The sequence below is a fragment of the Macaca nemestrina genome, chromosome 13, assembly GCF_043159975.1.
Source record: "Macaca nemestrina isolate mMacNem1 chromosome 13, mMacNem.hap1, whole genome shotgun sequence".
NCBI lineage: Eukaryota > Metazoa > Chordata > Mammalia > Primates > Cercopithecidae > Macaca > Macaca nemestrina.
In genome coordinates this window covers 107,945,115-107,959,195 of record NC_092137.1, presented here as the reverse complement: position 1 = coordinate 107,959,195, position 14,081 = coordinate 107,945,115, and the positions used below count along the sequence as shown (strand labels likewise).

The 14,081-nt window shown below is 57.5% G+C and overlaps 2 protein-coding genes across 2 annotated transcripts; both read right to left on the bottom strand.

Annotated features, from left to right (window-relative positions):
* Positions 1–2,628: 2,628 nt before the first annotated feature.
* LOC105471829 (uncharacterized) lies at positions 2,629–7,714 on the bottom strand. Its single transcript, XM_071076099.1, has 5 exons — positions 6,677–7,714; positions 6,431–6,580; positions 4,629–4,755; positions 3,757–3,896; positions 2,629–3,099 (listed from the first exon to the last, which is right to left on the bottom strand). The coding sequence occupies exons 1-5, from the start codon at positions 6,852–6,854 to the stop codon at positions 2,801–2,803; spliced, it is 894 nt and encodes a 297-aa protein (XP_070932200.1). The 5' UTR covers positions 6,855–7,714; the 3' UTR covers positions 2,629–2,800.
* Positions 7,715–8,006: 292 nt separating this feature from the next.
* Positions 8,007–13,984, bottom strand: LOC105471827 (signal peptide, CUB and EGF-like domain-containing protein 3). The gene is made up of 4 exons (XM_011724570.2): positions 13,769–13,984; positions 13,158–13,299; positions 11,026–11,149; positions 8,007–10,601 (listed from the first exon to the last, which is right to left on the bottom strand). Exons 1-4 carry the CDS (start codon positions 13,866–13,868, stop codon positions 10,452–10,454), a joined length of 516 nt encoding a protein of 171 aa, XP_011722872.2. The 5' UTR covers positions 13,869–13,984; the 3' UTR covers positions 8,007–10,451.
* Between the last annotated feature and the right edge of the window lie 97 nt (positions 13,985–14,081).

Here is a 14,081-nt window from a genome sequence, read left to right as displayed (position 1 = left end):
AAGGACACACTCACGGCAGAAGTATCCTGGGGGGCAGGGAGCCCCTGGGTTAAATGCTGAGTAGACTCTATAAAGACGTTGGCCTTTGGAGTCAACTGGGATCCCTGTGGACATCAGTCCTCGGAGGGCTTGCGGTGTGACTGGAGTACTCAGCTGGGACTGAGAGTCGTACTAGTGGTTATGCCTTTGCTGAGCCTGCACTGAGCCTGTGTTGAGCCTCTGCTGAGTCTGTGCTGAGCCCTGTGCTGGGCCTGTGCCCAGTCTGTGCTGAGTGTACACCGAGCCTGGGCTGGATCCTTGTCCTGAGCCTGCAGTGAGCGTGTGCTGATCCTGCACTGATTCTGTCCTGAGCCTGGGTTGAGCCTCTGCTGAGTCTGTGCTAAGCCCTGTGCTGGGCCTGTGCTGAGTGTAGGCTGAGTTGTGCTGAGCCCTGAGGCTGAGGCTGTGCTGAGCTCTGATTCTAAGTCTGAACTGAGCCCGTGCTAAGCCCTGTGACTGAGTTTGGGCTGAGCCTGTGCTGCACCTCTGTGGAGCCTGTACTGATCCTGGGCTGTGCCTGGGCTGAGCCTGGGCTGAGCCTGAGCTAAGTGTTCCATCTGCTCCTGCCCAACCCCGTGACATGGGTATACTCTCGTTCACAAAGAGCCTCAGGTCATCGTAGTAAGGTGCAGAGATGAAATTAGCATACAAGTTGAGCCAACTCAGCCTAAGGTCTGGACTTCAGGGGCTGTAGAGCTGAGAGCCTCCCAGGGCAGGAGGAGCCTGGTGCATGCCTGGGTGCTCAGTGCCCAGCAGGGCTGTACACAGCAGGTGCTTGGGAAGTGCAGGCACTCAGACACGGGGAGTACAGAGAGGGATGAGGGAGGTGCCACTGAGCGCCTCCCTGTGCACAGAGACCTGCTGGCCTGGCCACTCCTCCCCTCCTTGCTGTTCTGTGGTGGCTGGCCTGCGTTCGCCCAGAGTGACAGCAACAGTGATGGTTTATGAAGCACAGTCCTGCCAGGAGGCATGCCAGGCACAGCCCCCTGAGGTAGGCAGGCAGTGCTTCTCACTGGACAGGGAAGGATGGTGGTTACGTGTTCACCCTCATGTTGGTTCTCCCACCAGCGACACCCTGAGCCACAGCACGATAGGCCCTTACCAGAGGTGCCACAGAAAGAGCCTGGTGGGCAGGGCATGGGCTCTGGGCTTCCCTCTGGTCAGTAGGAGCCAGCAGGGCACTTTCCCCCTGTGGCCGTGGCTGGGCACAGGCAATTGGTGCTGGTGTAGTTGTCCAGGTCGAAGGGGCGGGCAGTCCACGCTGCAGACACACAGAACCATCCTGGGGTAGAAACCAGTGGGGAAGGGTGGGTGGTGGGCCAAGGAGTCCAGGGCCAGGCTTACCAGGCTGCAGGCCCACCCACCCCTCCCGTTAGCTGCTCCAGGAGGTAGTCCGGGTGACCCCAGGTCCAGGAGCAGAAGTGGGAAGTGCAGAGATGGACAGTGGGCGTCTTAGGGCAAGGCAGGAGACTCACTGGCATCACAAGGCCCAGAGGCCCGGGTCAGGTTCTCCTGCCCACAGTAGTGGCAGGGCAGGCAGCTGTCCAGGCTCTGGGTCAGCGGGTCTGGGTTGTAGTCGCCCCGAGGGCAGGGGAACTGGGTGGCGTACTTGGTGCCTGAGAAGCAACGTTCAGAGGAGGGGAGCCCAGCTTGCCGGTTCCTGAAGGCACCCTCTGCTCCAGGCCCTGGGGCAGGGGACGCTCAACGTGGCCAGCTGCTCCCTGCACCCCTCCTCCTGCAGGGCTGGTCCTTGGCAGACTCCCTGCCTCGGCCCCACCACTCACTCACTGCTGGCCTCCTGGGGTGGAGAGTTCGGCTCCCGGGTTGGGTGGCCCTAGGCCCAGGCTCCACAAAGCCATAGCATATGGGTGCTATTCCCCTTCCTGGGGCTCAACTTCACTGAAAGGCACGGGAACCGAACTTTCTACGCATTGCTAAAGTAATTTCACATCTTTGTTTTTTAGCCAACACAGATATGCTATGGAATACAATGTAAAACTTTCAGGCATTCTAAAACGCAGCTGGAGACTTGGATGGAACTCATACTTGTCACCACCTGCTTAGAGCTCATCCTTGGAGCGCCCTTATGTCCCTGGCCTTCAGGACGGGTGGCGGGAAAGCCCGGAAGCAGAGGACACATCTACGCATGTGTCTGTGGCTGCAGCAGTTTGCATTGATGTGAGCCCCAAGTCCCCAGCTGAGCCTAGAGCGGCTGTACAACTCTGCCCAGCCTCGCCCTGGGAAGTTGTGGCCCAGGCACTCACCTCTGGGGCAGTAGAAGCCAGCGGGACAGGGGTGCCCGCTGTAGTTGGTGATGTTCTCGGGGCAGTAGTAGCCAGCGGGGCAAGGGAAGCAGGAGGCCTGGCCAGTCAGGTAGCTGTAGGAGCCGGCAGGGCATGGCTGTGGGAGGCTGGTTCCCCTGGGGCAAAAGTGGCCTCGGGGACAGGGGCCTCCCTGCCCTGAGTGGCCTGAGGGGAGGAAGGAAGCTGAGTGAGGAGTGCACACCTCAGTCCCAGCAGAGAGTGCCAGAGCTGGGGGAGGGTTGTGCCCTGTCACCAGGACCAAATGTGGACTCCAGTTTAGGTCAGAGGTTTGTTTTTGAGAGAAGCAATGCTTGTGACTGGCATTTGTACCACACCTTACAGATCAAAAAACACATGTTTTACACAAACGTCACATTATTCGGGCCTCAGAAAAATCCCTCTTTGGTAGGTGGACGAGAGCAATGACTGGTTTTTACTGAGGATGAAGTCCTAAGACGTTAGCGGGCGAGCCAGGGTCTCCCCGGACTCTGCCTTGGCTCAGAGCCGGTTTTCCAGACATCCCTCCCAGTGCTGTTTCCAGGACACACCGTAGTTGTGCACTTTTCAGTAAAACAGGCTGACAGACCAGGGCTTTCCCACTGAGTTGTACTAAGCCAGGCCGGCTGCTTCTGTTTTGGTCTTTCGTCCCGGCTCAGCAGCCTGAGTGGGGGCTTGGCTCTGGCTCTCCAGCCCTCACCCATGATGCCCCAGAACTCGAGCTTCCATCTGAGAGCTGAACTCTCGCCTCCAATGTTCTCTGAATAATGGAAATGTCAGAGCAGAGGGATTCAAGGGTCCTGGCCAAGGATCAGCTGCCCTGTCTGCCCGTCACCTGTTCCTGAGGACCCAGAGACTCCAGGCTGCCCCCTGACCACTGGAGATGGCCGCACAGGAGGTGTCCTTGGGAAGACCGTCAGCAGCCACTAGAGGGAGCAGAGATCCTGGACGATGACCTCCAGGGCCTAATGCACCGCCCCCTCCCCTGACCGGCACCTCGAGGGGGATGTGTAGAGGGTCTGCTCTGGGACCCTTGGCCTTGGCCGCCACCTTCCCAAGCGAGCCAAGGCCCACAATCAGCTCAGCCTGTGGGTGGCCCATGGGGCACCATTTCGGTGCCCACTGACTGCAACTTCTTACCCACACACCCGTCCTCTCTGTCCACCTCCCGGCAAACCTGTGGTGGATTCAGCAGGTCTGAGTGAGACAGAGGTGGGCTGGGAGGATGCAGGTGTGACTGCGAGTGGGCAGGGCAGCCAGACCACAGCACACTTTGGCCAGAGATGACTCCAGCCCCTCTCACATATGTCCCCTCTGTCCTCAAACCACCCACAGCTCATCGGCGCCAAACCATCAGAGCCCCCACCTCAGGGCATTGGGTGGTACAGGGCCCACCCACTCCCAGGGGGCTCCATACCTGTCGGGGTTGGGGAGGAGGCTCCTGCCAGACAGAAGTAGCCGGGGGAGCAGGGGCCGGAGGGCGCAGCCAGGCCAGAGGCACCGCAGAAATAGCCAGGGGGACAGGACAGGCACTCAGAGGCCGTGGAGAGAAACATCCTGGGGAGACACAAAGAAACCCAGGAGATGGGCCAGGAAAGGGAGCAGGTGGGAGGAAGGGGCTGTGAGACCAGGCCACTCTGAAAGGGTGGACCCAGGCGCACCCTGGCAGGGACTGCCTTTTCACAATTTCCTTTTCATCTCTCCTCTCTTAGGTAGCATTTCCGGCAGGTGCCTGAGGGAAAGTGTGGCTCTTCTCTCTGTTTCTCTCTTTCCGCTCTGACATATGAACCTGGTTATAATTCTTCTCTGTCTTAATCCCAATTCAAGCTCAGGCCATCCAGGGCCACAGACCTCTGTGATCCGGCAGCTACAATCACAACATCTAACTGCCCCACACTCCCCTGCCGCCCTCCCCCGAGCCATTGGCTCCATGACTGGCCCTTGCTTTGGGCTGTCTTCTCTTGGGAGCTGGGAGGGTCCTAAAGATGAGGAGAGGGTCTGGTCTCAAAAGAGACATCAGCAGACGCATATTCTTAATGGCTTTGCTTTCTTGAGTATGACGTGTTCTCAAGCCCCTCGAAGCCCGTGTAGCCTGCCCTCGATCTGGCCCCTCCAACCCACACTCCCCAAGGCTTTCTGCCCTCCCAGCCCAGGTGGAAGTCCTGCTGTCCCAGCCTCACACCCTCCCATGGCTGAGGGATATTGTTGGTCAGCTGGTCAGAGGAAAGGAGGACCGAGAGGAGGTCTGGGCTCAGCCTCTGGGACCAGGGCAGCGGCACTCATACTCACCGATCTGAGAAGGTGCCCACAGGGCAGGGCAGGGGCACCCCCGTGCCCACTGGACAGAAGTGACCTGGAGGGCAGGGCCCCCCTGCACTCACATGGATGTCTTTATTGGGATGAGTGACCTCAGCTCCTGCCCAGAGAATCAGAAGTGGCTGAGATTGCAGGGCAGCCCTCCCTGGACCCCTGCCAGGCTCTCGACCACCCCCACCTCACCCACCCCTGCAGAGGGACATTTCCCAGAATAAGGGAGCAGAGCTTGCGAGCTGGAGTGACAGTGCCCTCCACTGCCAGGGTGGCTTTCAAGGCCAGGGATGTCAGTGGGCCCTGAGATGCGGCCCCTTCTGAATTAATTCTTGCCTATCTGTGCCAGATCCTGCTTAGGAACCCAAAGCTGGGGAGAAAGCATGGGGGGTCCAGGACTTGTCCATCCTAGGGAAAGGTGGGTGGTGCCTTCAGCCCCACTCTCGGTGTGGAAGGCACTGCAGGGCACTGAAGAGTTGGGGCTCCACACCCCACTCGGGGGGCCTCCAGATGAGTGTTCTAGAAACCTGTTTCCACTCCAGCTAAGCTTGTTTTCATTTACACATTGATGATGTCATCACTCATGGTTTGCTCAAACCCTTTCTGAATGAGATGGACCTAATTTAACAAAAATTACACTGACAAGTACTCTAAGGAGAGGGGGCCCTTACATTTCTATGGGAAGAGAAAAGAAAGAGTAATGTGTGACTGTCCCTAAAGCCGACGGCTTTGTCTGTGTGAAGACATGTCTTATATGGGAGGGTAGGGACACCTGCGAAAGACAACACGTCACCTTCCCCACACAGGTAGCCAAAGGTGCAAAAAGAAGGTGGAGGAGCTCAGGTGAAAGCGCTGGTGTCCTCACAGCGTGCATGAAAGTCATCTCCACAACCCCCCAGCCCTCAGGTGACTCGGGAGGGTTAGAGGTCACCTCACCTCATGAGCTGTCTCAGGGAGAGGGAAGGTGGGGCTGGGGTTAGGGCTGGGGGTGGTTTTATTAGCCTCTCCATCCTGGGGTGTCCCCCGACCCCGTCCTGGAGTCACTGCCTGTGAAGCTGAAGCGTCACTTGGTAGAGTCTGCTGGGTGAATGTTAATCCCACAACATAGTCCTCAGAGCCCTGCCTGTGGGCTCGGGGCCGCCAAGGTCATGCTGGGACCATGCCAGGGCTGAAGGCTGGGCCTGCCACTCAAGGGCCTTGGGGAACACAGGTCCAGGCTCCCTCTTGTGGCTGCAAGGACATGTGGGAAGTTCTGCTCCTAAAGCTCCTCCAGCCCAGTGCCCTGCGATTGTGACCTTTTTAGGATCCTCCTTCCTTAGCTCAGCCTTGAACTTCTGCTTCGGGAAAGCTGTCGTGGTGCTTTCCTGATCTTTTGGGCAGCGTGGAAGCCTTGGCCAGGCACCAGCAGAGTAGGGCATTTCCTGCACTTCAGAGACCCTGCAGAAATTGGATCCTACCTTTCTCTGTTACGCTCTCCACCCCTGCCGCTCGCCTGCCCTGCAGGAGGGGCCATCGCTGTGGTGGGGTCCATGCCCAACCGTGCCTCTCCTCAGGCTTATTCTCCTCTGCAGCCTCCTTCAGGACAGGTGTTTCTTTACTGCCCTTCCTGAGGTCCATCTTATTTAATGCTCATCTCAGCTCTATGAGGGGAGAACTCAGGATTCCCGAGTTAAGGGATTCCCCACAGTCAAAAGGCCTTGCCCTCAACCTCGGGTCACAGACCTCTGTTTCCCAGGAGCTGCGTCCCTCGGGCCCCACTGCACAGCCTTCGCCCCCCTCCTCACCTGCAGGACATGGTGGGCAGCAGCTGTGGGCCTGGCTTCGGTCCTCCCAGGGACTGGACACGCCTGGAGGACAAGGCCTAGGGAGGTGGCTAGTGCCCTGGCGGCAGTGATGACCTGGGGAGCAGGTCCTCCTCTGGTGGGTCTCTTGGCCTGGAAAAAGGTGACCTCAGTCATCCCAAGGCCTCGCCCGTCCCGTGTGTAGGTGTCCTTAGCAACCCTGCTCTGCTTTCTGAGTAGGCCAAGTACCTGGGCTGTCGCTGTCCTCCCCATCTTGCCGGGGCGTGGCCGCCAGAGAACCCGCGAAGTGTTCCCACAGCCCACCAAGGGGTGTCGGGGTCTGCGCCCCTCCTGGGCAGTGGAATCCTGGAGGGGGAAGCACCAGGCTGGCCTGCTGTCTGGAGAGGCGCGGCTCCCACCTTCCCATGCACGAGGCTCCTGCTGCAGCCGTGACTGCGGTGGTGGGATCGAGCTCTGGGGGTGCCCTGGTAAGCTTATAATGTAGGACCTTCTTAAATCCACATCTTCACATCTGTGTCCCCCACATGGCCAAGTGGAGGTGGCGGTGTGGGCAGCAGCATAATGGAGGACAGTGCCCGCCTCTCATCTGTCTGGACCCAAACTTTGCCCCTCACTAAACCCAAGGAGCACCTGCTGTGCATGGGGACCCCAAGCCCATTGGGGAACTTTCAGCCCATTTCTCAGAGGCTGGTCCAGATGTTGTCCAGGGACAGACGGGCAGTGCTTTCTGGAGAGGAGGCAGGCCTCCCTGGGCCAAGCAGGCAGAATCCTGCCCTCACCCTCCAGGACCCTCCCCACCTCCCCTTCGCCTCCCCCAACACCCGGACCTCGAGCTTCGAGGATGTGAGCAGCTTGGGAGCAGCTGGGTGCTGCCGTCCGAGACTTCACCCCACCATGTTCAGTATCCGCCTCTGGCCAGTCTCCAGCCTGCCTCCTCCTCATTCACACAAGCCTGGCCCCACCGCCCAGGCACACCTGCCCTGGGCTCTCTCCAGCGTGCCTCCTCCCCAGGCACTGAGGCTCCCAGGGTGGCAGGTCCCAGCCATGCTCTGCTTCGTGCTCAGGGGGATGTAGGCGTCCTTACCTGGTGCACACGGGCCCCCAGGGGCAGCCTGGCCTGTGGTGGCACAGAAAAGCCCAGGTGGGCAAGGCAGGCACCAGCTCATGTCCTGTGCCCCTCTCTCTGCATTCCAGGTGCCAGCCGGGCATGGCCACTGCCTGGGGTCCTTGGTGCCAGCAGGGCAGAAATGACCCGGGGGACAGAGGTCACCACAGGGGAGTTCCTCCTAGAGGAAGAGGGGTCTGTTGAGGTTTACAAGCTGAGAGAAAGTGGGTTCTCTCCACCGGCTTCCCTCCTCTTCCTCCCTGAGCCTTTCTCTAGGGAAGCCTGCCTCGCTCAGCCCAGCCACAGCTGTTCTGCAGCCCCAGGAACCCTCTGGGAAACACTCAGGAATTTAACTTCAGGAAAAGAAAGCAAATTTTGATTGTTAAGTTGTTAAATAACCTCAACAATTCCAACTCTCTGCTAACATCACCAACACACAGCTTTAATTGTGATGAGGTACAACTACCATCTATCAATTCATCTATATTTATCATCTCTCAAATAATCAATCAATTATCATCTATCAATCATCGGTGCATCAAATGATGTACTTATTTGTCATTATTAATGCTTACCTAGCATCCCTCTAAGTTGATAAGCCATATCTCTGTCTAGGTATTTTCTTATTATTGGGCCTTTGTGTTGGTTTGTTGTTGCTTTGAATGTTTTTTCACAAATGACTTTTTTCCCCTTTCAGATTCTTTCCCACATTGGAATTACTGGATCAAAGTTTGCGAGCTGCCCTAGGCTCTTGTTAGGTATCGCAAGACTGCAGCGGCTCCAGGCCCAGGCTGCAGCAGAGAGCATGGACTCTCCCACAAGGAATCCTCGTGGGGCCTTCAGCACTTGCTTTACTATCAGCGGTTGGTAGATGCATCGGGTACTGAAACGGCATTGCTTCATGTGCCCTTAATGTCAGCCCACTGAGCCTTTTCCTGGCTGAAGACATATTTGTATTTGGCGCCGTTTCCAGTGGGTGCCGGATGCTAGCCTCTTGGGCCCTTCCTCACTGGTTACATGTTTTCACGGGCCGCGTATAATGGCTGCAGTTCTACCTGCTCTGCAGTCATGTCATTCTATCTTCTCAGGGCTACTCTGCCCCTCACAGGGCAGTAAGCCCCAGGGGGCAGGTGCTGGGCCTTTGCCCTGTGGTGTCCCTGACCCCGGCCCTGGGAAGGCCTGATGGGGCCTGCACTCACCGGGGATGAGGTGTTGGAGCCAGGCCCACAGTGATGCCCAGGGTGGCACAGGCCCTGGGGCTTGGCCAGGCCAGCTTTGCCACAGAATGTCCCCGGGTGGCATGGCTGGCAGTCTTAAACGCGGGCGGCCCCGGGGGCCTTTCGGAAAGTGCCCTGGGCAGATAGAGGGACGCCACAAGGGTCAAGGTTCTGGAAGCCACAGTGGGGTCAGGGAGGAAGCAGAGCAGGGCCCGCCACCCTCTCTCCTTGGGCACCCAGAACCAGGGAGGAGGAGACAACCTGTTCTCACCGAGGACACAGCCCTCAGGACCCATCCACCAGTGCATGGGACTGAGGTTTCCATAGATTGAAATCTGGTTGCAAAACAGAGGGGAGGCTGCCCCCATGGGGAGTGCCACCTGCACCTAACTCCGCAGCTACCTGCCCCCCTCCCTCCTCTTCCCCACCTCCTGCTCTCCTGGGCCTGGGTTACTCTGTCCCTTGTGACCTTCTGGTCTGGCACCATAGGGAAACTAGTAGTGGGAATATGAGCAGCCCAGCCCTTATCTGAGGGGTGGGGGAGGCAGGGGCTGGGTGTGGCCATGTCATGCTGAAAGGACATTGTCTCTCTCAACCACCAGTATGGGGCCAATGGCTCCAGAGCTTTCCCATGCAGAAGCAGAAACACGCGTCGGGAGTCCCAGGGGAGAGGCTCACTGTGGGGCAGGGGATGGACAGCAGGCCCTGGGCTGGACAGTAGTGCCCAGGGGGACACGTCATAGGGCCAGGTAGCTTTGTCTGGTTGCAGAGTTTTCCTCCTGAGCACTCCTGGCACCAGAGACGACCTGGACCCTGGAAACAGGTGTGGACAATAAGGTCGAGGTTCCTTCCACATCTGGAATGTGCAGGGGGGGCCTGGTGCATGACAGGGACTGAGGAAAGGTATGTGAGACTGCTGCTGGCCAGAGGCTCAGTGTGCACCTCCCCTATGAGGAGGGCGGATGCCACAGAACCAGGGAGCTCTCCAAGCACATGGCTGCAGGATTGGCAATGCCCGGAGGAGGAGGGCCCAGGCTGGGGGCTCCACTGATTCTTGGGGAGGCCTCTGCGTGAGGTAGGAGAGGCTGATGTGGCCCTGCAGGGCCGTGTTCATGAGTGGTCTGGGCAGGGCAGTCACGAGGGCTGCACAGTGGGCCATACTGTGGGCTCTGGGTCACCCACCCTGCCACCTCCCCCTGCCTGCAAGCACTCTCGAGGTGTCCACATAGAGGCCTGGGCTCTCTGGGAGGACTCAGGGCAGAAGGTTGGGGGCTACTGTGCCAGGTGAGTATTGGTGCTGGAGCCCTGCGGGGTTTGCCTCCCAGCTGTGCCATCTGCAGACCCTTCCTCATCTCGAAGGGGAAAGCTATGCTGGGGGTGCGGGCATCCCTGAGCTGACACAGTGAGTGCTCTGTAGATGGCAGAGCTCCAGGTAACTGTAAGGGGCGATGACGGTGCTTCCTGAGAAGGAAGGAAAGATTGTGTCTGAAACACCATTTGGGCTCCTTGGGCTGCAGCGATTGGCCACAGTTGCCCTGTGTGGAAAGCTGCGAGATACTGAATAAACTGCACATTCTTTGACTCTGCACAACTCCGCAGGGCCACCTGTGGCTTCCCTAAGCTTGATGTTGTTTCTTGGAATGATCACCAAGCTTCACTGAAGAAGCCTGCAGAGATGGCATTAGCAGAGCAGTGAGGGACTCGTGCAATGCCATCCTCTTCCCAACACTTGAGTGCACATGGCAGGCAGTGGGGAGCAGGGTGCCGATAGCTCCTCTGGGTCTGGAAGGCCAATGTCAAGCAATGTCCCAGGCTCCTGATCATTGCTTACCTTGGTAGTGGGGGAACGTGGGGTGTAAAATGGAAGTTTGCTGCCTTCATCACCCATAGCTCCCTGTAGAGGGAACTAAATGCAGACACCTACCCCAGTGGGCTCAGGGCAATGACTCTGTCCCCCCATCTCCCTCCCTCTGCTTCTTCCCCTTCCCCTTCCCCTTCCCCAGCAGGCACCAGGCTGGCCCAGGGAGCAAGGGCCCAGGCCTGCCCCTCTGCCCTAGAAGAAGCATCTGGAGGCCTGCCCAGCTCCCGACTCCACACTGGAGCAGAGGATTCTCCCTGCAGTTGTGCGTTCCCCCTGCCTGAGCAGAGCTCTGGGGAGTCACCATTGGGGCAGGCTGGGGCAGGCATCTCCCGACTTTAGGATCCCCCACTCTTCAGAGCCCTCTGAGTATGGAGTCTGTTCTGGGAACACTTACAGAGAAGCTGCCAGTGCTGCATGGCTGTGGCGTGGTGGTGCCCCTCTCGGGGCAGTGGTGACCAGCAGGGCAAGGCACACAGGCCACAGCCAGCTTGGCAGCTGGACCTTGATGGTAGGTTCCCCTAGAGGGGGTGAGAGAGCTGAGGGTGGATGCCCACAGCCTTCCTGGGGAAGAGTCCCCATCCATGAAGTCACCATTTCTCCAAGGCTGGAGCCCTCCACTGTCCCCCAGCTTCCCCTCAGAGTGTAAGGGCAGAACTCCCAGCCCGCCTGAGCCTTAGGAGACCCTGTCGGGGAGGTTGAGGGCGTGGCCTCAGCTGGAGATTGCAGGGCAGGAGATTTAAAAACCAGGCTCATTGTGCTTCTTTCTAAAGTTGTCTTTGAGATGCAGCAGGGACCCCTCTTAGGATCCTGCTACCCACCACCCTCCCAGCATGGAAATAAAGACAAATCTTGAGTTCCTTCAAGGGAAAGGCCAGCACCTCACTAGCCCTGAGGAGTAAATGAGCAGCCCAATAAGTGAGAAGGTAGTAGCTTTGAACAGTGGCCAAGGAAGTCAGAGACACAAGAGGTTTGGTTTTCTCTGGAAGCTAAAGATGCCATCTTAGCATATGCCCCTGATTGCTTTTCAGAAACCAGGACCCCCAGCAAATGGGCCCCTGGCAGGCAGTCCTCAGATAAGGAGGGAGTGAGGACTGAGCTCTGACTCCTGCAGTGCTTTGTTCTAAATTTCTGCCTGGGGGCTCCTGGCACGCCCACAGGCCAGACCTTAACATCCCTTTCTGCTGACCCTAAGCGATTAGACAGAGCTTCAATGCCTTAACCAATCAGAGAATCTTTGACTCCACCTCTGACCTGGAAGTCCCTGCTTCAAGATGGATTGCCGTGTCAGGCCAAACCGATGTGTAACCTCCATGTCTTGGTTTACAATTTTGCCTGTATGAGGGTAAATTTCTTTCCTGAAATTTACCCCTGCCTTTATAAACCCTTGCTTGCAAGCTGCCAGGAAGGTTGGGTCACTTTTTTTTTTTTTTTTTTTTTTTTTTGAGACAGAGTTTCACTTTTGTTGCCCGGGCTTAGATTTTCCACATTCTGTCAAATTTTATAAACACCTATTTATGCTTTGTGATGTTTATGATTTTGGCTTTTTAAAATTGAAATCTGCATTTGATCTGAAATTTCTTTTGATCGATGTCATTTCCACTTTTTACATGAAGAATGTGTCTTGCTTTGTTTTAGTAAGACCAACCCTAAGTTTTCTTTTTGACCAGTGGAATAAAAGGCACATTTTAACGGAACAGTAAAATCCACAGATAATCCCACAGCTTGGGCTAAATGATCTCTCCTGAGATCTCTGCTGCAATTAGCTTCAGGAGGGGTTTGGCCTTTAGAGTGGGCAGCTCTGCGGCAGCTTCTTTCAGGGTAGTGGGCTGGACAGGGGCTGCTTCAACAGGGATACCTTCACACCCCTCCTTGGATTCTGCTCATCTTTTAAATTAATTTTTTATAATTTTAGAGATGAGGTCTTGCTCTATTGCCCAGGCTGGGGTAGAATGGCATGCCCATAGCTCACTGCAGCCTGGAACTTTTGGGCTCAAGTGATCTTCCCATCTCAGCCTTCTGAGTAGCTGGGACTACAGGCCACCATGCCTGGCTAATTCTATATTTTTTTAGAGATGGGGTTTTGCCATGTTGCCCAGGCTGGTCTCAAACTCCTGGCCCCAAGTAATCTTCCTGCCTCAGCACACAATCCTCGCTCACGGTCAATCCAGGCCGGTTACTCCAGTCACTGGGATTACACATGTGAACCACTGTGCCTGGCACCCTGCCCATCTTTTAAGACTGAATCGAGTGACCTCAAGCTGATGGCTTCTCCACTGACTGTAACCCAGAGTGATTCCCCCTTGTTCAACATACTGACTGTAAGGGTGCCCTTCACCTGGGACACCTGGAGCCCTGGGTCCAGCTCATCCTGTTTCTGTGTGTCCTGTTTCAACAAGGTGGCCAGGTCCTGAGGGCAGGCCAGGCCCTCCTCTCCCTTGGTACCAGTGTCCAGTGCTGGGCTCCAGGAGGCACACAATAAAGGTGGTGATTTGGCCTCAATAACAACCACACATGCGGCCTCCTTACTGTGGGCAGAGCTCCGGCTCAGGGACCCCACTGGGGCAGAAGGCTCCTGGGGGACAGGGCAGGCAGTCCTCGAGCTGGCTGTTGCCTGTCTGGGAGCTGTACGTGCCTGCCGGGCAAGGGAACTGTGTCCCCCACTTCGTCCCTGTTTCAGAGAGAAGAGGGGTTCAGAGGAAGAAAAAGGAGTCAGACCTGTGTCATCACTGGCACACTGGCACACCAGCTCCTCACCTGCTGCCTGGAGACAGTTCCCAGGGGAGGCCACTGGGGATGGGGCAGGGAGAGGGGGTGTCACTCTCCAGGACACCATCTTTAGAAAGCTGTGCTTTGGGCTGAGACACCTGGGAACCCCCAGTTAGGAGGCCCGAGGCTGACCAATCCCTTCCAGCCCCCAACCAGCTGGTGGCCTCTGTCCACACAGCCTCCCCGACCTTCCTGCTCCTCCCAGCTCTCCTCTCAGGAAGGTGGTCCTGAAATAGAACCTTCATCTCTCCCTTTGCACACCAGGCCTCCCCTGCTGCATCTGCTCCAGAGGAGGTGCACAGGCCAGCCCATGGCACCCTCTCCTGGCACTTGCCTGCAACTTTGCCAGGGCAGAGTCTGGCCCCACTCACCTCGTGGGCAGTAATGCCCGGCCCTGCATGTCCCCGAGGGCACCCGAGCTCCACTGACACAGAACCAGCCCCTGGGGCAGGGCACACACTCCTTGCTCATGGTCAATCCAGTCCGGTTACTCCAGGTGCCGGGAGGACACTGGAACTGGGTGGGCTTTTTGGTGCCGGGAGGGCAATAATGGCCAGCTGAGCAGGGGATGGGGGGCTAGTCTGGGCCCCCGGTTCCTGCAAACACAGTCTTGAACTAGGCCTGAAGGGCTGCTGCCCCTCTCCAGCCACAACCCCTGTCAGGCGGCAGGGACATGGGCTAGGG